Source organism: Poecilia formosa, unplaced genomic scaffold (genome assembly GCF_000485575.1).
Source record: "Poecilia formosa unplaced genomic scaffold, Poecilia_formosa-5.1.2 Scaffold3, whole genome shotgun sequence".
Taxonomy (NCBI): domain Eukaryota; kingdom Metazoa; phylum Chordata; class Actinopteri; order Cyprinodontiformes; family Poeciliidae; genus Poecilia; species Poecilia formosa.
In genome coordinates, this window is record NW_006799942.1 from 3,866,323 (window position 1) to 3,888,379 (window position 22,057).

Genomic DNA, 22,057 nt, shown 5'->3' on the forward strand with positions numbered 1-22,057 from the left:
TTAGGTCCAAAGATAATAACTTCAGTTTTGTTTCCGTTCAGCTGGAGAAAGTTTTAGCACATTCCTACCAGACACAACCTTCACTTTAATGGGGACAATGTAATCAATGATATCTGAAAGTTTGCACTGAAAATCATCTATCAACTTATTTATGTTATTATAGCTTAAGGATGAGGAAGAAAAGTAGATTTGATTAAATGTTTCTGCTGTGTTTTCTGTGAAAGTAAGTTTTGTGATAGTAGCTTTTTGTCCAAGTGGGTTAACGGATAAAGAACATTCAAAGATAACTGCAAAGTGATCCGATAGGGCGACATCAGTTACAGAAACATTGGAAATATTCACACCCTTACTGATAAACAGATCCAGTGTGTGTCCATGAGTGTGTGTTGCTTGTTTGACATGTTGTGTTAAACCAAAACTCTCCAATATATTACAGAGCTTTTTTGCCCCTCGATCTTGGGGGTTGTCAACATGAATGTTGAAATCACCGACGATTATTAAACAATCATAATCAATGCATATAAGAGATAGAAGTTCATTCAAGTCCGTAAAGAAACTTTCCACATATGTTGGAGTTTTGTATAAAGTTAGTGTCAAAGTTCGTTTGTGGCCTTTTACCTCAATTCCAAGATACTCAAAAGACGTGAAATTACCCAAAGAGATTTTACTACAATTTATGGTATTCTTAAATATTGAAATGCCCTTATTTATTTGTGTTTAATGCTCTGCAAGATGGGACATCACTAGTGATTTGCAGCAAGAGTTCAGACAGCAAACAGCAAATTGAAGCCATTTCTATTTTGAGTAAGAGATGCACCAACAAACCAACAACCAGAGATTGAAATCAGGTAGTTTTCTTTTGAAAATGTCATTCTCAGTGATCCCCAGAGGAAGATAAAGCTGGTATAAGAAGAAGTGTGGCGTTGGGAATGCATAATATCTGAACTGGATGTGTTACTATAGCATTATCCTCAAAATGACAATGGTAGACAACGCAGTGCAGCGATCATGTTTAATGGAAACCATATGTGTCACCTTTTTTTACTCTTTACTTTTAAATCCTGCTGCCAGCTGGCCTCACAAAATATACATCATCACGATCACTCCCACAACCTGCAAACCTAACTTGCAAGGTGATTTTGAAAATATTTTTACTTTCACAAATATACAAAAAAGCTTTATATTATAAAACCACAGCATTTCTTTTTCCCGCTGCTTTTTCAAGTAGCAATAGGAAAAAAAGTGCCTTGAATTTTAATATGTTCTCAATCTGTCCAAACTCTACAGTGCTGACTGAACATGTATTTTATATTTTTATCTCACCAGGCAATGCAAAGCAAGCTTATTTGTATAGCACAATTCATATACAGCAGACTATAAAGTGATTTACAGAAAGAAAAAAGGAACAGAGATAAAAAAAACAAAACAACAACAACCAAAAAAGATTAACATTTCCTGGCATAAATGTCGATAATGAGCATCCACTTAAGACCTGATTCAAATGAAAGACTAGAGGCTATAAAAATAGTAAACAGTATTTCCTGATCCCCTGGGTCACTGTAATTATCACATTTCTTTCCGTTTAAGTCTCTCATTCTTTCTAATTGTTTTCTACATTTTGTGGAGTATTTTTTGCTTTCTTTGAACACCAAAGTAAAAACCATTGTCTTTTTTTTTTCAGATATATTTACTACTTCCCTGTTGCTACCTAACCGGAGCAATCTGCCTTGCTTCTTCAGCGAGGCGCTGATGTTAATAGTTTGGTTGCCAGATATCACCCAATATCCAATGAAAGTCGGGAACCACTCCGTTAATTTTGTGATTTCCATGCACAGGCACAGGCGTAGTAGCCTCAGGAGATAAGTGGATAAACGTACAATCAGTGATGAGGTTACATAGTAATGGGTAAGAAAATAGGACTTCTAACATTTAAATGTAATTCTTGCATCTGTACTCAGAACCTGATCAATGTGAGTAACACATCAAGGAGAAATGACTTTTCTGCTCTCGCTCTTTTTTAATGAAAATAGGATACGGAGCATGCAGTACGTCAAAAGTATCGTGCAGCAATTTCTTTTTGTTGTTGTTTTTTATTTAACTGTAATACCAGCCCCTCAGTAAAAATAGATGACAAAATAAATTATAAATCATTTCATATAATTAACGTCAAGACATGGTTTAAAAATATTAGGTGTAGAACAATCTGGAATTCTCAAATAGCATATTTTATTTTGTAATACCCCAGATACATAAATCATTGTTACACATGAATGTTAAACTTTAAAACCAAAAGAGAAATAAAAAAAATCACTAACTTCTAGGGAAAAACAATCATGTACAATTTAGCCATTTTTTCTGCCACCTTTGTCCATCTTCGCTGTGTGTGAATTTTATGCAAATATATCCCACCTGCAAATCACAGACACGTGCTAAAAGCTATTTTTTGAGTCCTCCGAGTCCTCGGAAACTTTTAACATCCATTTGCAATGTATTTTATGCCAGGTGCTTGTGTGCTCTTGTGGCAAATTATTTCTCATTATTTTGGAGTTGAATGGAAGCTTTTAGTACGCTGAGCTACATTAATTCATTTGTTGGGCATAAAAGTCCTCCCTTTTAGAGGTAACTGCAGCCGTTACAGACCACAGTACAGACCAAGCTGTTCCACAAGAAGGGGATGACAAATGAACTCATGTCATACCTAATTATTTGTCATTAAATACTGAAGTAGAAGATGGATGAGGTGAGGTTATGCGTGCTTACAAACAGAGCCAAACATCTTCATCTTATGTTGAATGGATCGATTGGCTCTGCCTTTTTTGTTTGATGTGTTTTATTTTAACTGGAGGCAGACAAAACACCCATCCATCTCTCTGTACTGTACATATTTCTGTAAGCCACTGCTTTAATTACTTTAATGCTGTATCCTGACCAGTGATACTACAATTTACATGAATTTAGAAATGGATTCTTTGTATTATTAATTGATCACCCAACCACCCCCCACCCCCAATGACATGCCCACACTGCTGACCCAACAAATAATGCAAGGAGTCAAAAAGTTTGCATTTTAAATATATTTTTTATTCTTTACCAAAGCAGAATTATAGTTTTACAAAGTTGGGACATTTTCTGGAGATATGCAATACATTATCTAGACAACCCAAAGCTTATGGAAGTTTCTAATTGAAAAGAGTAAAATATAGTTAAACCTGAATATCCTACGCATTCTTGCACCTGTCTGATTTTTTCCACCCATCTGAAATTGAGTCATGAAGCTTCAGGATGGACACCTAGACATTCCTCTACATACCAACTCTCTCCTGGACATTATGGAGATTTCTAGATGTTGCCGGGCAAGAATATACATATAGTTCCTTCAATGAGTTTTAGATACTTCCTGTATTTCCTTCTAATGGGACGTGCACAGAAAACCTATAAATATAGGCACCTGGGAAGCATCCTAATGGGATCCTTTGGTTGCAAAGTAGCTCTAGCTCCTCCTAACTCATCCCAGAAGACCAAGATCAAATTCAACTCAACTCAAACTTCACAGGGTTTACATCAAAAACAACAGGGGATGACCTGTAAAAGTACCAGCAAAATTATTTTACTCTATATGCAAAAATATTGTGCACAAGTTCCAAACAGTGATCAAAATACATTATCTGAATAAAATTAAATGAAATAATACACTGATCTAAAGAAATTCTACAACGGATTAAAAACTAAATCATTGTCATCTATCAGTCCTCGAATGGTTGCTAATATTTCTTTAAAGGCTTTGGGATTCTTGTGAACCACAATGAGAGCCATTGTCCACAATATGGACAAACATGGGGCAGTCCCAGCTGTGGCTGGCATTTAAAAATTAATCTGATAGTGCATTGATATCTCACCCAGGATGCTGCAAAAAATAAAATAAAATAAAATAAATAAATAAATAAATAAATACAATCCAGAACAATAGCTGAAAGGCTGCAGGCCACACTTGGCTCAGGTTAGGTCATTATTCATGATTCTATAAGAAAGAAACTGTGCAAAAATGGCTCCATGGGAAAGTTTCAAGGCGAGAACCACTGATGACTGAAAAGAACAAAAGGCTCATTTCACTTTTGACAAAATATCTCTTGATTTTCAAAAAATGGCAAGACAAAAGTGAAAGTTTTTGGAGGTTGAGTGTCTCATTAATTCTGACATATAGCTAGCAGGGCTTCTAAAATAACCATCATGCTGACATTTAAAATGGGCATGGTGATTGTAGTGTGGTGTAGGGCTGCTGTCCTGCTGCAGGGCCTGAATCAGCTGTCATAATTAATGAAACCGACCAGAAAGAACTTTGTTCTTGTTCTTGACTTAAGCTTTTTATCAGAAAATACTAAATGGACATAGGCTGGCCATCGATCTTAAGCTCAAACACACTTTAGTCAAAGCCTGGGGTTCAACAATATCGAGGCATGACCTTAAATAGGCCCTTCATGCTCGAAACCCTCCAGAGCAGCTGAATTAAAAGTATTCCGCAAAGAATGGTGGACCAAAAATCCTGCTCAGCAATGTAAAAGATTTACAACCAATTATTGTAAAATTCTTTCTAATTCTTTTTACGAATTTGCAAGTTCAAGGTACTGTGTGACTCTAGTTTGGTCTGCTTTCTCCACTAACCCCCTATACTTATGGTTTTATATGTGATACACATACAAGTAGCTTGGCATGTTGTAAATTCCTGAAAATGAAAACTCTTTGTTGTCAAAATAATTAAGAGCTCTGTTTTCAAAGACAATGAAGGAAAGTCATGGTCCTCATTGATCTTTGCTTTAGGAAGCACTTTCTTCAAGCTGCAGCCAGGGTCAGGGACAGTCCCTTGTAATTTCACTGGTGGGTTTAAAGCTGTCTTAGTTTATTGAATAGTTGTGAGATGGGGCACTCATTACCTTTTCTTCTGTGCTATTCATCATCAGGAGTTCGCGAAAGAGAAGAAACATTCAAAAGTTGAAAACGACTTAATTAAACAGGACAAATTGTTAGAAATTAGATTCAAGGAAGCCCTTCATCCACTTTCTCAGGTAACTGCTCTGAAAAAATGTTAAAGACTGACAATTACTGATGTGCTCTGACTCATCTGACAAAAGTCTGTTTTGAAACTTAACAATAAGCCGATAAAGTCTTTTCATTTCTTCCCTTTAGCATGATGGGTGCAATTATGCTACCGCCATTTCTTGTGGCCTTTGAGTCCAGGCTTCACATCTTTTGCACCACGATGACAGGATGCTGATGAGGAGTTTGTAGGCAATTTCACGAGACTGACTTAACAGGGTTGTTTCTTCAAAGTGTGCTGACAGCCGGGCCATGCAACTGTAGCTGGATGTAGCCTTGGGTCTTCTTATTGTAAAAACCAGAGAAGTGTGGCTTTTTTTTTCTTTTTTCTTTTTTTTTTGCACTTTAGACTTTGTCCAGCTTTAAGTAGTTGGAATCACTACTTTTCTGCAATGAGAAAGCAAAGAGAAGCTGAAACTAAATGTGCATTTTGTTGATATAAGTCATAATAAACATTAGTTTTACACTTATAACAACACATATTAATAAGTGTAGCTATGGCTATTGGTGGTATGAAAAGCATTGTTGACAGATTGCCAGAAAGTCCCATTTGCAGTCTGTCATAAGTTATGTTGTGGATTCAGAAAAAAATGTGGACAAATAAGATCAAAATTGAACTTTTTACTCATCCAAAAAAATGGCAGAAGAAGTCCTCCTTATTCTGGTTTAGGGCCTCTGATCCTAAATTCACAGCCACTCGTACTTTGAAATAATTCATATCAAATCTTTTGCATGTGTTAAAAAATCCAGAAATAAAACAAACCCTTCTTTTATCACTCCCCCACTCAGCTCCTTCAAACCAGCTTCAGCAATGCACTCAAATTGTTTAAACCAGACAGTGTGCATTGTGTCATACAGAGTGCTGCGAATGTCTATAATATTTGTGTGCGTTGGGAATTTTTACACAACAGAGTTTAATTTATCATGTCTGTGTCCAGGTGGCATTTTCGAGACCAGAGAAAGTGAGTTAGTGAGCATGGACGAGCTGGCCTTCAAGTTTGCAGTAAATAACATAAACCGCAATAAGACCTTGATGCCCAACGCAACTCTAACCTACGACATTCAGAGGATCAACGTCTTTGATGGCTTTGAGGCTTCTAGGAGAGGTATGCAATCATCTTTCGGTGACATGGAATCACCTTTTGGTGCATCTAAAATCCCAGTCCGAGTAAAGTGTGAGAACATAACAGCAGTATAGACCACTACCTGTCGTCAGTGGGACATACTGTATTTAAGACCCACAGATGATTTTCTTTCCTATTTTAATGTGGAGCTGTGATTGTTTCAGATTTAAGGTATTTTAAATTTTATTTGTGAACATGGAAGATCACTAAGAATCAAAAACATGGGGAAAAAAAGGGGTGTTAACTAAAGGTTCATCTTCAAAAAATTGGAATATTATCATAAAAGTAATTTTTCTCAGTAATTCAGTTCATAAAGTGCGGGTTACATATTTCTTATTTCCTTACTCTGATACATTTCAAGCATTTATTTCCAATGAATATGATTAATAAATACAATGAATCCAGTTATCAGAACAAAATGATTCAAAGTACTTTTTTGTATTATTTTAAAGTCAGATATTTCAAACAAACTGAACCCTCATTTATGCAACACTTCCACGCTGGCAATATATCAGCATCTTGGTGCGAAGTGCCTGATCTTAGTTTCTGTTAAGATCTGCACATACATGGCAAAACCTCTTTTTTCAATAACTATTTTGTCTTAAAATAATTTGTTCTTATGTTTTTTTTCCCCTCTCTTTTACCAGTGTGTGACCAGCTAGCACTCGGGGTAGTGGCTGTGTTCGGACCCTCTCACAGCTCCTCAGTCAGTGCGGTGCAGTCCATCTGCAACGCTCTGGAAGTTCCTCACATACAGACTCGGTGGAAGCACCCCTCAGTGGACAACAAAGACACTTTTTTTATTAACCTATATCCTGAATATACAGCCATCGCCAGGGCCATCCTAGATGTGGTCACATTTTTTAAATGGAGGAAACTAACAGTGGTCTATGAAGACAGCACTGGTAAGGCCAGTTGATCATGTTATCACACCACTGTTGTAACCGTTAATATTTGTAAAATATCAGTCAGAAATTAACAAAGTTTTGCAAAGTGCAAAATATTTTAAGTTCATCAATTGGAAGCAACTTACCCCTATTTTTGTGCTGTGTTGTATTTGTTGACTCTTAAGCCATTGTAGAATCCTTAAGACAAAAAATTCATTTTGATAATAGGAAATTCCTGGTTCTGCAGGAGAGGTACTCTTCAAAATTTTAAGAAGGAACATTTGAGCGGAGGAAAAACATTAGAATGCTACAATTTCGTACTATGGATGGATCATATTTGCAAGCGATTCAGTTTAGTTCAACTCAATTTATTTACATTTCATTTAGAAACTTTCATTCCCCGATTTTGTGTTCTGAAAAAAAAAAAAATCTGATGCATACATCATGTAATGGGTCCAGACAGTCACTGTACACTATTTCAACACTTTGTGTGGATAATAATACAGATAATTACAAAGAACAGAAGGGGCCAGACACAGATGCTTTGTTCCGTCAAGAGTCCCAAGCCAAGTTGAAATTCCCAGAAAAAATACTAAATTGTAAATAATTAAAATTCTTGTATTATTGTAGGTTTGATGCGCATGCAGGAGTTGATTAAGGCTCCAGCTAAATTAAACTTGAAGATCAGGATACGGCAGCTCACCCTTGGCAACCAAGATGCTCGGCCGCTGCTGAAGGAGCTGAAGAAAGACAGAGAGTTTTTTATTATCTTTGACTGTTCTTACCGCACAGCTTCTGAACTTCTAAAGCAGGTCAGTGAGTTAAAGTGTGTGTTATAACTATTTAGTTATTTATTCACCCTTTATAATGAGATATTATAAGTGATGTTTTTATTACTTTTTCCAGCTTTCATCTATGGGAATGATGACAGAATACTACCATTTTTTCTTCACAACTTTGGTGAGATGGTTAAAGATTGTTTTGGTTTTTGACTGAGACATTTTGTTAATTGACTAGAGAATAAAAATGACTAAAGCTCACTTTCTTTCCCTCCTTGCAGTGTACTCAGATTTTCTTCAGTCCTCTGATTTTCATCTGCTCTTTACTCTGGCAGGATTTGTTCGCTCTGGACCTGGAACCCTACCGTTACAGTGGGGTCAACATGACTGGTTTCAGATTGCTTAACTTTGATGATCCGTGGGTGGCTTCGACCATTGACAAGTGGTCTTCGGACAGAGTACAGGCTCCCAAACAGGAGAGTGGTCTGATGGAAGGAGTCATGACAGTAAGTCTTGGCACAAAGCCAGCGATGCCAGATGTTTATCACATCATATCACAGTTTATCAAAAATGTGTGTTTTTTTTATTTATTGAAGAGTGATAAATCAATCAGAACATTTTCTAATCCAAATGCAGGCGTTTTCTGCTTCCTCTCAGATGCAGATCTAAAAATACATCAAGGATTTATGGTCATTAATTGTTTCAGAGTCTGAATAAATGTGTCACATGTCATCAGGATTATGAAAGATATCCTATTTAATGTTTTGTTGTGTAATGGAAATGACTTATTTTTAATTTTCTCTCAGGAAAATGTATTTTATTGCAAATAAGCAACAAAAAAACCTGTTTTTACTAATTGAATAAAAGATATATAAAAACTATGCAGTCTTACTGTGGGAAACTTTAGGAGACCCTACCACTTAACAGATAGTGATGAACATTTTGATTGAAATTTGTTCATTTAAATGCTTTTTGTAGCCATTGCCTAGTCTCTAACATTATTCTGAGGAAAGCTTGCCTCTCTCTTTAATGTAGAATTATTTCAGCCATGAGATATTTTAAAGGGTTTCTTGCATGCACTGCTTGTTTCAAGTCAATTTCTTAATTCTCAGGCTGTCCACTGGGATTTATTGATATGTTTTGAGTCCAGCTCTGCTTCAGCTTTAAGTTTTTGACAGACAGGCTTACATTTCCTTAAGCATCCTCTGAAACGCCACATGTTTTATGGAGGAATGTGAGCTGGTCAGGTTTTGCTTGAGGAAAACACCACAAGGTCATTATGTTTCCAACTCCATTGCCAAAAACAGTTGTTTTCTCATTTAATAAGTGTCTGTTAGATTATATGGATATTCTGGAATATAAATAGTTTTACTGAGTTTACCAAAAGCTTCACAAAAATGACTGAAAGTCAATGATATGTATTTCTGTGGTTTAAAAATCTGGTGTCATAACAGAGCGCGTCAAGCAGTTGGGAAGTGAGACTTAAAAGACTTCTTTGCAGTAGGTTTCTAAATCATGACAGGCATTTACCTTTACATCATTATCTTGCAAAACAGGAACCATCTCTATTAAAACTACACAAGTAGAATGACAACTGTAAATATGGTCACAAACACATCTGATTGGATCAAAGAAGTTACACAAACAGTGATGGGTAAAGTAAGCCAATAAGAAAAAAATAAATAATCCACACTGCTTAGTGGCTCACTTTCCATCTAATTTTCATTTACAAGACCTACAGCCAGGAGTCATTTAAAATGCTCCTTCTGAATAATACAAGAGTGAACACATATATTTTCTGTATGTTCTCTATAGACAGATGCAGCCTTGATGTTTGATGCCGTGTACATGGTTGCTGTCGCGTCGCAGCGGGCCACTCAGATGACCGTCAGCTCGCTGCAGTGTCACCGCCACAAGCCCTGGCGCTTTGGACCTCGCTTTATGAACCTGTTCAAGGAGGTAGGAGTCAGAAAATGATCCACATTATGGAGCCAAGAACCCTGTGCCGCTTACTGCTTTCAGCTTTACTCCCATAGAGTTTTCAAGATTTGCAGAGTCGGTTCTCAAAGGACCGCCCGGGCACAAGATCATTCTTTACATTTATACTGCCACAGCTTTAGAGTTGAATTTCAAAAAAATTTAATATCAAGTGAGGCGATATATTTTGTTGGTCCCTTCCATATGAAAGCAGTCAATATGAAAATATATGCCTTTCATATACTAAAAGGTTGAGAACCTGTGGCCTGTAGCCCGGCTGTCTGACTGAATGCCCTACAGACAGAAATGAAGCCTTTGATGCTCAAATAGTTTGATCTCTTTAAGTCTTAAATCCAGTTGAGGACCGATGCCTGCCTGGGAGGGAGAATGTTATCGCTCCATCCCCTTGCTTGGATTTTCTTCTTAATGGTGTGCTTTTTTTCGGTTTGAATTTTCTTCTTTAGCCTCTAGTTTTATTTACTGTTTTCTGAAGCACTCATTCTCCTGTGCTATTCATTATTTAATAATAGACTGTCTGATTGCGAGAGCAGCTAGCATAATCCTTGACATCATGCTTCGTTAACACTACAATAAGTGTGATTTCTCTTTCCTTTGAATATTTTACTGCACCATGTTCAATGTGTTTTTGACTGAAGTTAATTACTTTTTATTTTACCTTGGCAGGCAGTCTTTTGTCATTCAGAATATCCTCAGATAACCCGTGAAATATGAATAATATCTTGTGGTTTAAACTGCAACAATTGCAGAGAGATATTTTTCTAAATTAGCTTTTTGTATGCCTTTTGTATTAAAACCTTACGTTAAAGTTAATAATGTATGAATAGAAAGCATTCCAGGGACATGATGAAAATGCTGTAATTTGATTTATTCCTGTATTGAACCCTCAGTTTAAATGCTGAATATATTGTACTTGAAGCAGCTCATAAAGTAAGGGTTAAAAAAAAGGAAAATACCACTCTCTCAACATTCAGGAGAGCAAAGGGCAATAGGAAAGCAGAAAAATAGTCATGCAATAATTGTAACTGCAAATTCAGTAAATCATCTTTTTATGTATGTTAATTATAATTCACTTTTTAAAATAAAATAAAAGCATTAAATTAAAAAAAAGAATTTAAGTTAATATTGATTTAGTCTTTCCTCTTACCACTGTTCCACAAAGGCCAGATGTGTGAAGTACAGTGTTAATAAAACACTTGCTGTCACAAAGCACTGCCTATTTCCACAAAGCTCTTCCTTGGAGCTGCAGTCCCCATCAGAGCTTTTGCCTTACAGAGTTGCCCTCCCCACGACTTCCCCTCACAGCTCCTCTAGACTAGCAGCATCTAGCAAACACCAGGTTGAACTGAGCGTCTGCTAAGCTTAACAAACTAACTGATCAACGATCAAAGTATGATCAATGACAAAAGAAGTTCTCTCTAACATTAGTTAGGATTTTATTGATCAATGTATATCAGGACACTATGTGTAGGGAAATGATTTCTCTCTTCACATTTTTTGTTTGTACCCACTGTGTGACTGACTGTGTCATTAAATGACTCATATGCAAAGCATATATTATCTCCCTGCTTTGTCCTGTTACTTTTACATAGTGCAATGTGTGTGGGCTAATAAAAGTGTGTGGAGCACATGGCAACTATTTATCTCGGGTTAAAATATTTAGTGGCAATGAACTTAGGTTCTGTCAAGTCCTACAACGTTATTTTCCCTTTAATTCTCTCACATTGTGTCTAAACTAGGCAAATGAGCTTCTGAGGAGTTTGTAAGTTGAACAATTCCATAAAAACACATCAACAAATCCATTGATTCAATCATTCAATCGGGCCAGTCGACTGTAATGAAATGCGACCCATAATCAAATTAAGGAATATTTTATTTTTATGTGACTTTTGTGTCCTGTCTCATTCTGGGAGTGAATTATCAGTGTATCTCATTCACTCTCCACACATTCAAAGAACTCAGACACTCTCTTGATGCTCTTTCTTTTTTCTTTCTGTGTCTCTTCCTTTAGGCACAGTGGGATGGACTGACAGGGCACATTGTACTTAATAAGACAGATGGCCTAAGGAGAGACTTTGATTTGGACATTATCAGCCTCCAAGAAGACGGCACTGCCAGAGTGAGTACAGCCGCCTGAAGAGCAGGCTATTACACGAACATCGTGCTCGGTCTGTATTTGGCGGGTGACTGAAAGACATGTTTTTGACACTGTAAATTTGCAGAGACATGAGTAATGTTAATGTTGTACCAACTGACTGTTTCTTTCCATGCTGTCTGTGGTTTATGTTGCTTTCTTCACATTTTCTAAAGGGTGTTGTGGAGGGCACAAGTCGCCTCACAAAAAGGTGGATCAAGGTTTGTTCTGTGCCCTGTTTGGTTGAAGCCTTTTGTTGTTGTTTTTTTCCCCAGACCTTTCTGTGTTTTTTCATTCCATATGCCACCCACCTCTTCTGTTACCTGCCTTGTCAACTCTGTTACCCTTCAATGATTTTGTGTACAGCTATGCTATATTTGACTTTTCAGCTTTTATGCGCTTTGGGTGCTGGTTCTGATTGATATGACAAGCATGAAAACTTTTTCTCAGTATCTTTAGAAGGAAGGACAGACAAAAAGAAAACAGGAAAGTAGGAAAGAAAGAAAGCTAGATAGATACAAATAAAATGCTGTAAGTTTACCATCATCAAGTTTATCTAGAGCCTCTTTCCTTTATTATAACATATAAATGGCCATTCTAAGCAAATCTGATGATGGTTTAAAGGGTGATAAAATTGAACTTGCATAAACATGTTTTTGAGACTTTAGTTGTTTAAAGACTGTAGACGTCTGTTGCTATAATTTACAAGCTATCAGTTAGCCCAATCCTTTTTGACCAAAAAAATCTATGTTTATGCTAAATGGAGAGTTAAGGATATCAATTTAAAAATTAAAAAAAATATCTCCTTGAGTTTAAAATGACCTCAAATACTCCTTGTAGTTCTTTTTAAAACATTTGAGCCAAAGAACAGATGTTCAACCAGTCCATCCTCTTAGACAGCTTGGGCACAAAGTTCCCAACTCCATCTGCCTCAGTCGTCAGAAAGGCAGCTATGTGGGCAGTCATCAGCTGTCAAGTCCCAGAGGCCGTGATTTATGTTGCAGTTTAATTTTACGTTGCCCTTTTAACGTTTAACACTAATCCTTAGGGCCTCGTTACTATATGGAATACACATCTCATAAAACACCTGACTTCATGGTAATAATATAGAATTATCAGTTCATTGCAGTTGGGTTGGTTTTTGGGTGCTAGTGTGCTAGACACACTTTGAAGAGGTGGAAAAGAATAAAAATAAGAAATAAAGTAATTTCCTTCAAAGTTGTTGACTCCTCTGGAAATGTTTTTTTTTTTTTTTTGCCTCCAGCCTCCTTCTTGGCTCGGCTTAGTATGCTCCTAATCTTTGGTAATGGTTTTCCAGTGTGATTTGGTTCTGAGTACGGATGAGCTTTAGGGTTCTTAGCATTTTTCTTAAAGCACATGAGGAAGAGAGAGTCAGTTTTTATAACAGTGTTTATTGGAAGCCACTCTGGTACACATGATAAATTTGCAATGCTATATACAGCAAACCCATGACTCAGAGTTTTAAGGGGAAAAGGCAACTCAATGACTGACATAAACTACATTCCAGCTATTTGAGTTGGCCAGATTTCTGAAATCATCTGAAATAGACGAGTTTCTCTAGATCTTGCTGAGACATTAGTCCTTTAATCCTAGAAATGTCCTTTAGGTGACAAAAGGCAAATTTTGCAACTGTCTTCATGTGACTATGAAGACTCATGTTTGAGTTCATCACTACACCCAGATTCAGTCCTGATCCCTAGTTTTTAGCTTTAATAACTACTATATACTAGCAGTTATTACTATCTAGCACACTATCTAGTATCAAACACATAGCTGCCCACATTACTGCCTTTCTGAATGAACACTTTGAAGTGTTCCAGATACCACTATCTACAGTAGTGTGCTGACTCTATCATTCTTCTTTAGGTCCAAAAATAATTACTGCAATTTTTTTTTGTATATTTCAGCTTGATGCAGAACAGCTCTATCTATGTGGAGATTAAATTGCTCATACAAGGACTGTGTTTGCATATTTATCACTTAAGAATTGGAAGCACTTTATTCCACTCTAATAGATTCCCCTTTGCTATAGCATAGCAAAAGGGGTTGACTACAAACACATATTACTGTTTTATGATTTTTATGAAAATATTTTGACTGTTAAAAAGTTAAAATGTGTGTTCAGATATATTACTCTCAAGTATGTGGTTTTAAAAGTTGTGGAAAGGTTCAAGACAAATTAATTTAATAATTGCATCAATTAATTACACCAATCTGTTCTTGTCTTCTGCAATATCCTATGATAGTTTATGAACTTCCACTCAGAATACTATGGTAAAAATATATAGTGATTTCAGAAATAATACAGATTTTCCTAGTTTTTATGATTTTATGGGTTAATGTAATCGAAGAAATTCTAATAAAGAGTGAAGTATTTTTTATTTATTTTTTTGGAAATGAAATTCCAGTACAGATCTTGAAGTTTTAAAAGACCGCACTGTCTTTTAATCTCAGTTTAATACAGTCAGAGGCACTGATGCATTCACCGCTCATCATCCTCTTTGCAGTGATTGACAGAGCAGGCCATTGTTCCAGAATAAAAACATTGTTTTGTTTAGAGAGTTTAATGCCAGAAGAGAAAGGCTTGTCATTGCCAGTTCTTATTAACAGTGACGCATAATAAGTTAATGCGCTTAACTTTACTGCATCACTGTCATGGGCTCCCACGACCCTTTGCTCTTAAACACTGAGAAGATTTGAGAGGTTGAAAATCCATCTGACAGATGCCTGTTTTAATCTGATAACTGTTGGGATTAAACTGCCTGGTGTGGCCAACCTCATTCACACGTACTGGGATCGTGTGGAGAACAGACTCCTTGTTGCCCTTTATTGCCTCTGAACCCATCTGACTCTGCTGCCTGTGTTTCACTCATGCCTGTTGGTGTCAGTCCCTTAATGTTACATCCAAACTGAGCTGTGTATGTATGGTTGCAAAATATTTAATTTAGAATGATATGTATTTACAGTGAAAAGTGGCAAAAGGTTTTTCACTTTGTTTTAGAGGTGGCAAACATGTATTTTGACAACATTGCTAATTAATACTTACAATATCATTCTGATTAATTGTAATAATTTACTCCTGTTTCTCCAATGAGTAAAATTAACCAATGAGATTATGCAAGATTCATTTGAGGTTCAAATAATATTAGAAATATAAATAGTATAATTTCAATCAGAAAGTCTCATATTTGTCTTTGGCATAAATAAGCTTATTAGAGTTTGTAATATGTTTCATTTTTTCCAGTGTTAAATGAATATGAAACACACAGTTTTAGTGCCTTTCAAAAACAAGGAATGGTAGGTGGTAAATTTCTGCATTTTAAACACAAGGAACGGATTACAAGTTTAAAATATTCATTGGTTTGTTTGGATGAGTTAAGGAGAAACTTTAAAACCTCTTAGATTGTATCAGCTGTTACGGTTGTGGCAGCGTCTTGTTTCTCATGCATTAATATCGAAGATAAAAGAATATGCAATTTTTTAAATGTCAACTCAAAAGCTAGCTGGTTGAAAATGATGTATTACTGTATACTCCTAATACAAAGGATACATAAAAACAGTTTGGGGATTATCATATAGGTTGAGTGTATGTAACTTCTGATCCTGTATGTGTAAATGCATGTTTGTGCTAAAGAAATTAAAATTTATGCTCTCAATTCTTGTTTTCAAAACTCATTTATTTTATTTTATTTATTTTTTTCAAATAGATCACTAAAGGATCAGATGATTTTATTTTAGAAGACAACAAGAATTTTTATTTATTGGTTTCCCTATGGGCGATGGGTGAATGTCTGAATGTAGGCCATTCACCAAGGCACTTGGAATTACTTCTCTTTTTTAATATCATCTTTTGTCAAATACATAAAAGCTTCTGCACTTTGGTAAAAATCATTAGCGCTCAGCCAAGTAAAGGTAAATGTTTTAGGACAATGAGTTAGGGAGAAAGTTGAAAAGGATGCAGAAGTGTTAGATCTTTTTACCTCCACTTTTCTTTTAATTTCTCACTTCAGCGAGTTAGAAAATATGATTAATATACAGTTCACTGAAGCAGCTTCCAGTTTTCTCTTTAGCCTTGAAAACAAAACAAATAAAATGTTTTTATTTTTCACCAATGAATGAGAAGATCAGCCGGTTTATTCCCTTTAAAGATGCAGGTGTTGGTGATTACATAACACCCTTATTCAGGTTTTTTACAGTTTATTCAACAAGTCTCTGCTAGATTTCTGCTTTTCTTATTCGCTGAGTAGAGCAGGTGTCACATGTAGCATGTTTCGATTAAGGCAGCAGATGTTATCTTTTGAGTCTGAAATCCTGTTTGTGGTTCCAGGTGGCTGTGTGGAACTCATACAGGGGGATGAAACTAATGGAGAAGCCCAACCGGGAAAAGAATACCAATGTGACAGACTCTCTGGCTAACAGGACTCTGATTGTCACAACCATACAGGTGAGAAGATGGGTTAATAACAGAACATGACAGGAAGAAGAAGGATGATTTTAAAAAGATAGGGAAGGTTATTTAATACTCATTCCTGTTCGGGTTGACAGACAAAAACTTCAGATTTCACAGAAGTACTGCCATATTGACTACTTGAGTAGTAAGGTTTATTTTTATATTTTTTTCAAGGAAAATCCTTATGTGATGGTAAAAAAGTCTGAAAAGGAGCTGGTTGGAAATGACCGTTATGAGGGATACTGCATGGACCTTTTGAAGGAGCTCTCCAACATCTTGGGTTTTACATATGAAGTCCGGTTGGTGGGTGATGGGAAGTATGGAGCTCAGAATGATAAGGGAGAATGGAACGGGATGGTCCGGGAGCTAATCGACCATGTGAGTGAAAAGTAGTTTGTTGTGACTCTCACTGTTCTGCATTGCTAGTTTTTTATTCTCTTCTTTAAAATTAATCTCTAAAAATGTGATTTTTTTTTTTTTTATCAACAGGTCGCAGATCTTGCTGTGGCTCCTTTGACTATCACTTATGTTCGAGAAAAAGTGATTGACTTTTCCAAGCCCTTCATGACTTTAGGAATCAGTATCTTGTACCGGAAACCCAACGGTACCAATCCAGGCGTGTTCTCCTTCCTCAACCCTCTGTCCCCAGACATCTGGATGTATGTGCTACTAGCCTGCACTGGGGTCAGCTGTGTGCTCTTTGTGATTGCAAGGTAAACCACTAAACTGCTGCATGTGGCAATGGTTGTTGTTACAAGCGCGATTTGGCAGATTTATGCATGTAAGGTGAAGGTAGCGGCCATGACTGTTAGAATCTGAGCAATGTCAGTGTTGCCAGTAGGTTTTGATGAAGGCCACAAGTTGGTTTCCCATTTTATCAATTTATGTCTCAGCTAATCTTCAAAAACACAAGTGAAAACTGAAAATAGATTGCTTGAAGTGATAATAATTTAACTGTCTGTAAAACATAACTTATGGCCTAACATACTGTCAATTGCTATGTGCGATTTCTCTTTCACACTCTTTGTCTTTCAGGTTTACACCATATGAGTGGTACAACCCACATGCCTGCAATCCATCCTCAACTTTGGTACAGAACAACTTCACCTTGCTCAACAGTTTCTGGTTTGGCATTGGAGCGCTAATGCGACAAGGTTCAGATCTCCTGTTTTTGGTGTTTTTTAATCAGTGCTAAAGGGCTAGACATAAATTACAGTTGTCATGTTTTAAACATTGTGAGATTTATGTTGGATGATTTGGACATTTTATTTATGTAGGTATGAGATGCAGCAATAGATGACAGGCAATACACAAAACAACCAGTGTAAGAAGGCTGCACTGATAGCTTGTCAGCGCATCAGAGAATGTAATAATTATTTTTGTTTAATTACATGCAGTTTTTCTTTCTTTTAGGTTTACACGGCAAATATACAGTCATATGAAAAACTTTCTGACTGTTTTTCCTCCATTTTGACATAAGTCTATTTAATTTGTGCTTTTGCCATATTGAAACATTTAAATAACATTTCTACAAAAACCAAACAATCAGAAAGTATCATTCAAAATGTAAAAAATAAAAAAAAACATGTTATAGGTGTTAAAGGAAAAATTCTGACAATTTTACATTTAACATAGTTAAATATTATATTATATATATTATATCACAGCAGGCGCACATCAGTAGTGAGTTTTACCAAGAAAATATGACCTGTTTACACATCATACATTTAGTTCAGTCAACTATTGACTTCTAACGTGAGAATGAGCACCATGATGAGAGGGAAAGAAAATTTGAATATGCTCATATATATCGTACATTTATTTAGCTCCATTCCTGTTGTACTTTTACCACACTTTTAAACCTTTACCCTTAAAGGTTGCATTTAACTTTCATTATTTTTCTTGCAATGTCTCCAGGCTCTGAAGTGATGCCTAAGGCTTTGTCTACCCGTATAGTTGGGGGTATCTGGTGGTTTTTCACCTTAATTATCATATCCTCCTACACGGCCAACTTGGCAGCCTTCCTGACAGTTGAAAGAATGGATGCCCCCATCGACTCTGCAGACGACCTCGCCAAACAAACAAGGATTGAATACGGCGCAGTGAGGGACGGCTCCACAATGACATTCTTTAAGGCAAGACTTGAGATGTTTTTAAATAATAAATGCTAATGCTAATGCTAAATTTTATTTTTTGCACATTACGTATTAAGCTTCCATACTTGCATATTTGGGTATATATAGCATTCATCAACATTGCTTTATCTCTTGGAAAAATGTTGCTCAGAGACCAGTTAAGACTGGTCTTCTGCTCTTTGGAAAAAACTAAAACATAAAGAAGAGAGAGGTGACTCAAGCCTTTTGAGAACCATAATAGTGTCCTTCGGTAGAACTGTCACTTTCTTGCGTCACAACATTCACCTCTCCTCACATGCTGTGGCTCAGTGGGGTTGATTCATGCTGAGCTTTATCCTCCCAGATTGCAGCCAGTGATTATGGCTGCCTCTATGGGAAGAAGCTGACTGGGTGGATGGCTTCAACAAATTGAATCAGCCGGGGGAGATTTACCACACAGCTGTCCCATTTTCTCTGGCAGAGCAAGAAGAGACATTCACAATGAGCTATACACTTTGTAATTTTACAATTACTCACATTTTGTGGCTGCACATCAAATCTACTTAATCACACGTGGCATGTATCCTACATGTGCATCTAGAATAATTGATAGGCCCACTTAGATTTTCCCTTAAATCTGTGTACCAGCTCACATTTCTTTTTGATCTTTCAGAAATCAAAGATCTCCACCTATGAAAAGATGTGGGCTTTTATGAGCAGCAGGAAAACAGCTTTAGTGAAGAATAACAAGGAAGGCATCACCCGTGTGCTGACAACTGATTATGCCATGCTGATGGAATCCACTAGCATCGAGTACATCAGCCAAAGAAACTGCAACCTTACACAGATCGGAGGGCTCATAGACTCCAAGGGCTACGGAGTAGGAACACCTATTGGTAAGAGGAGTTAAAACAACATTTCCTATTTGTTAGCACTCATTAGATTAAATAATACTCAAATCTGTGGGAAACTCCAAACTGTGAACATCTAACAGGGAATTAGAGTTATTTCAGAAAAATCTCAAGACTTGCCTTAAAGAATGTCACTGCAGTTGCCAAGATAGTCAAAAATAAGAAATACATATTGGTCAGCTCAACAAAACTGCACCAACCACAACAACAGTCGGTACTGGGAAAGTTTATCTGCGTTCCACTACTATAAACATTTTCATTTTGAGCCATTTTAAATGGCAAAAGTCAGCTAAAACAGGTGACATACCTCTGAAGCTGCTGGCTTCCTCCTTCTCAGGACTTAATTAATTTCTAACAACTTCACAGTGAAATGACGTCTTTCTATAATGGATAAATCATTTACAACCAACAATAACTGCATAGAGAAAAGGGAAGTATTATTAAGGAATAAGTCACCAAGAAGCAAGCCTGTTATTAACTAGTGAAACATTGTCACTGTTCATAGTGAAACAGATTTTACATCTTTGTTGATGAAGAGAGTTTTGACCAATTACCAGTACATCTTATATCCAGAGTCAGCATGCTTCCTCTCTGTAAAATTGCTTATTTTAAAACAAAATGCTTCCATTGTGGGGAGAAAGTATTTGCCCACTTACAGATGTAGATCAAGAATGATTTTCAAACATAAGAATGCTGTTTATCAAGACGGCAGCAACATTATGATGTGGGGCCATGGAATAATGAAGAGGAAGGACTGCCTCTAAAATATTTTTTGACCTTAAACCAAGTAATTAGAAAAAGACAGGAAAATACCAAAAGCCAACGCTGAAAGATCTATTCTGAGTTTTCCTTTTCTCAGTAATCGTTAGGAGGAAAATAAGACACGCTTTGCACAGTTTTACACACCTTCAAACTCAGCTTTCATTCATGCCAGCATGCCTAGTTGATGAGGCAGTTAATTGTTGTGTTGTTTGCTGCTCTCATGCTTGTCTCCCTGCCGGAAAAGTACACGAGTGCTGAAAATAATGAGCACCACAGGATTAAATAAAACCTACAGCTTTGTAATTCAGGCAGAACTGAAAGCTGAAGCCCAAACTTGATTTTGGAACTAATTTGGCCATGCTTTTGCACAGGACTTCTATGCAAATCAGGTCTAAATAATGCTTATCAAACACCATTAGAAACATTGGTAACACTTTATTTGAAGGGGGTTGAATAAGACTGACATGACACTGTCATAAACATGACANAAAAAAAAAAATCGGTCATGTACTATTTTTATCCGTGAAATTACAATCATATTAACATCGGCCCTTATTTATTGTAAAGTGTTGATTTTATTTTTGTACCCTTATTTATTGTAAAGTGTTGATTTTATTTTTGAACCCTTATTTTTTTTGAAGTGTTGATTGTCTGAAAGACCTTAAACATGAATTGCCCCATATGGGGTTTGAACTGACGACCTCAGCATTACCAGCACGGTGCTCTAACCTGCTGAGCTAACTCACCTACCTTACAAACTGTTGAGTTTCCATGGATTTAAGAAGAACTTACATGATCTTACCACAATGAAGATTTGATAAAATGCTTATATTCTAATGTTTTTCAAAACAACATAAATAATATTTTATTTTCCAGAGATTTTGTATTTTGAAGTGTTGCTATTATTTTTTAACCATTTTTAATTTTCAAATGTTGATTGTATTTCAGATATTTTTTTATTTTAATGTGTTAATTTTATTTTTGAATCATCTTTTATTTGTAACGATTGATTTTATTTTATAGCCATTTAGCCAAGTCTCTGTAGAACCGTTTTTCTCTGCTAATGACATTTTCTATACATTTTTGGATCCCAAGGTTAGTTTATGGACTGTAATGTGAAATTAGGCACAAGTATAAGTCTGACAGTTTGTTCACCAAGTTACTGTGCTCTCTGAGAGGATCTGTGGTATAAGTATTTGACTTTGTTCCATGCCCATCGTTGACATCAGTCTCTAACAAAATTTGGATCATCTACCAGGAACACTGCAAAGAGCATGAGTTTCTGTAGTGTAGTGGTTATCATGTTTGCTTTACACGCAATAGGTCTCTGGTTTGAAACCAGACAGAAACAGATTTAGTATGTTCTATTCATCACAGGTGTTTACTAAAGGTCAACAAAGATTTTGTGGTGCCATGGTCTGTACTCTGAATCCAGGCATCTGAGTGCAAGCCTCGGTTGAAATTTTCATGCGTTGCATCTCACATCATCAACTTTGGAACCTCAAACTGAAACAGAGCAGAGAAGTTCAGTTTAGTTCAGAGACCATGAGATAATATTCAGAAAGGATTTTTTTAATTAACTGATTTCAGTTGCCTCTGAGACTAAATCTTTGTGTAAAGTCTATATTGTCTGCCCATGTGACTTGTTTTTATTATTTGCTTGCTCACCTTTAAACACTGATTTAAATAATGTAATTTTTAAACTGAGCAGTCATTTTTACATCCATGGAAACTCAAATGTAATATTTAAAACTTCAATACATAAAATCAGTTATTTAACAATATGAGG

The 22,057-nt window shown here is 36.3% G+C and overlaps 1 protein-coding gene across 3 annotated transcripts in view; it reads left to right on the forward strand.

Moving 5' to 3' along the window:
• grik1a (glutamate receptor, ionotropic, kainate 1a) overlaps nucleotides 1–22,057 on the forward strand; it is a 31,510-nt gene that overhangs the window by 3,741 nt on the left and 5,712 nt on the right. For 2 of the 3 annotated variants that reach the window (XM_016673409.1, XM_007555608.2), the window contains exons 2-15: nucleotides 6,030–6,197; nucleotides 6,863–7,120; nucleotides 7,733–7,914; nucleotides 8,009–8,062; nucleotides 8,217–8,387; nucleotides 9,697–9,840; nucleotides 11,888–11,995; nucleotides 12,187–12,231; nucleotides 16,359–16,475; nucleotides 16,656–16,859; nucleotides 16,971–17,194; nucleotides 17,517–17,635; nucleotides 18,399–18,616; nucleotides 19,269–19,491. In XM_016673409.1, the coding sequence (XP_016528895.1) occupies nucleotides 6,030–6,197; nucleotides 6,863–7,120; nucleotides 7,733–7,914; nucleotides 8,009–8,062; nucleotides 8,217–8,387; nucleotides 9,697–9,840; nucleotides 11,888–11,995; nucleotides 12,187–12,231; nucleotides 16,359–16,475; nucleotides 16,656–16,859; nucleotides 16,971–17,194; nucleotides 17,517–17,635; nucleotides 18,399–18,616; nucleotides 19,269–19,491 (2,235 nt within the window). The remainder of the gene's footprint in view (nucleotides 1–6,029; nucleotides 6,198–6,862; nucleotides 7,121–7,732; nucleotides 7,915–8,008; nucleotides 8,063–8,216; nucleotides 8,388–9,696; nucleotides 9,841–11,887; nucleotides 11,996–12,186; nucleotides 12,232–16,358; nucleotides 16,476–16,655; nucleotides 16,860–16,970; nucleotides 17,195–17,516; nucleotides 17,636–18,398; nucleotides 18,617–19,268; nucleotides 19,492–22,057) is intronic. The other variant, XM_007555617.2, reaches the window with a different exon arrangement.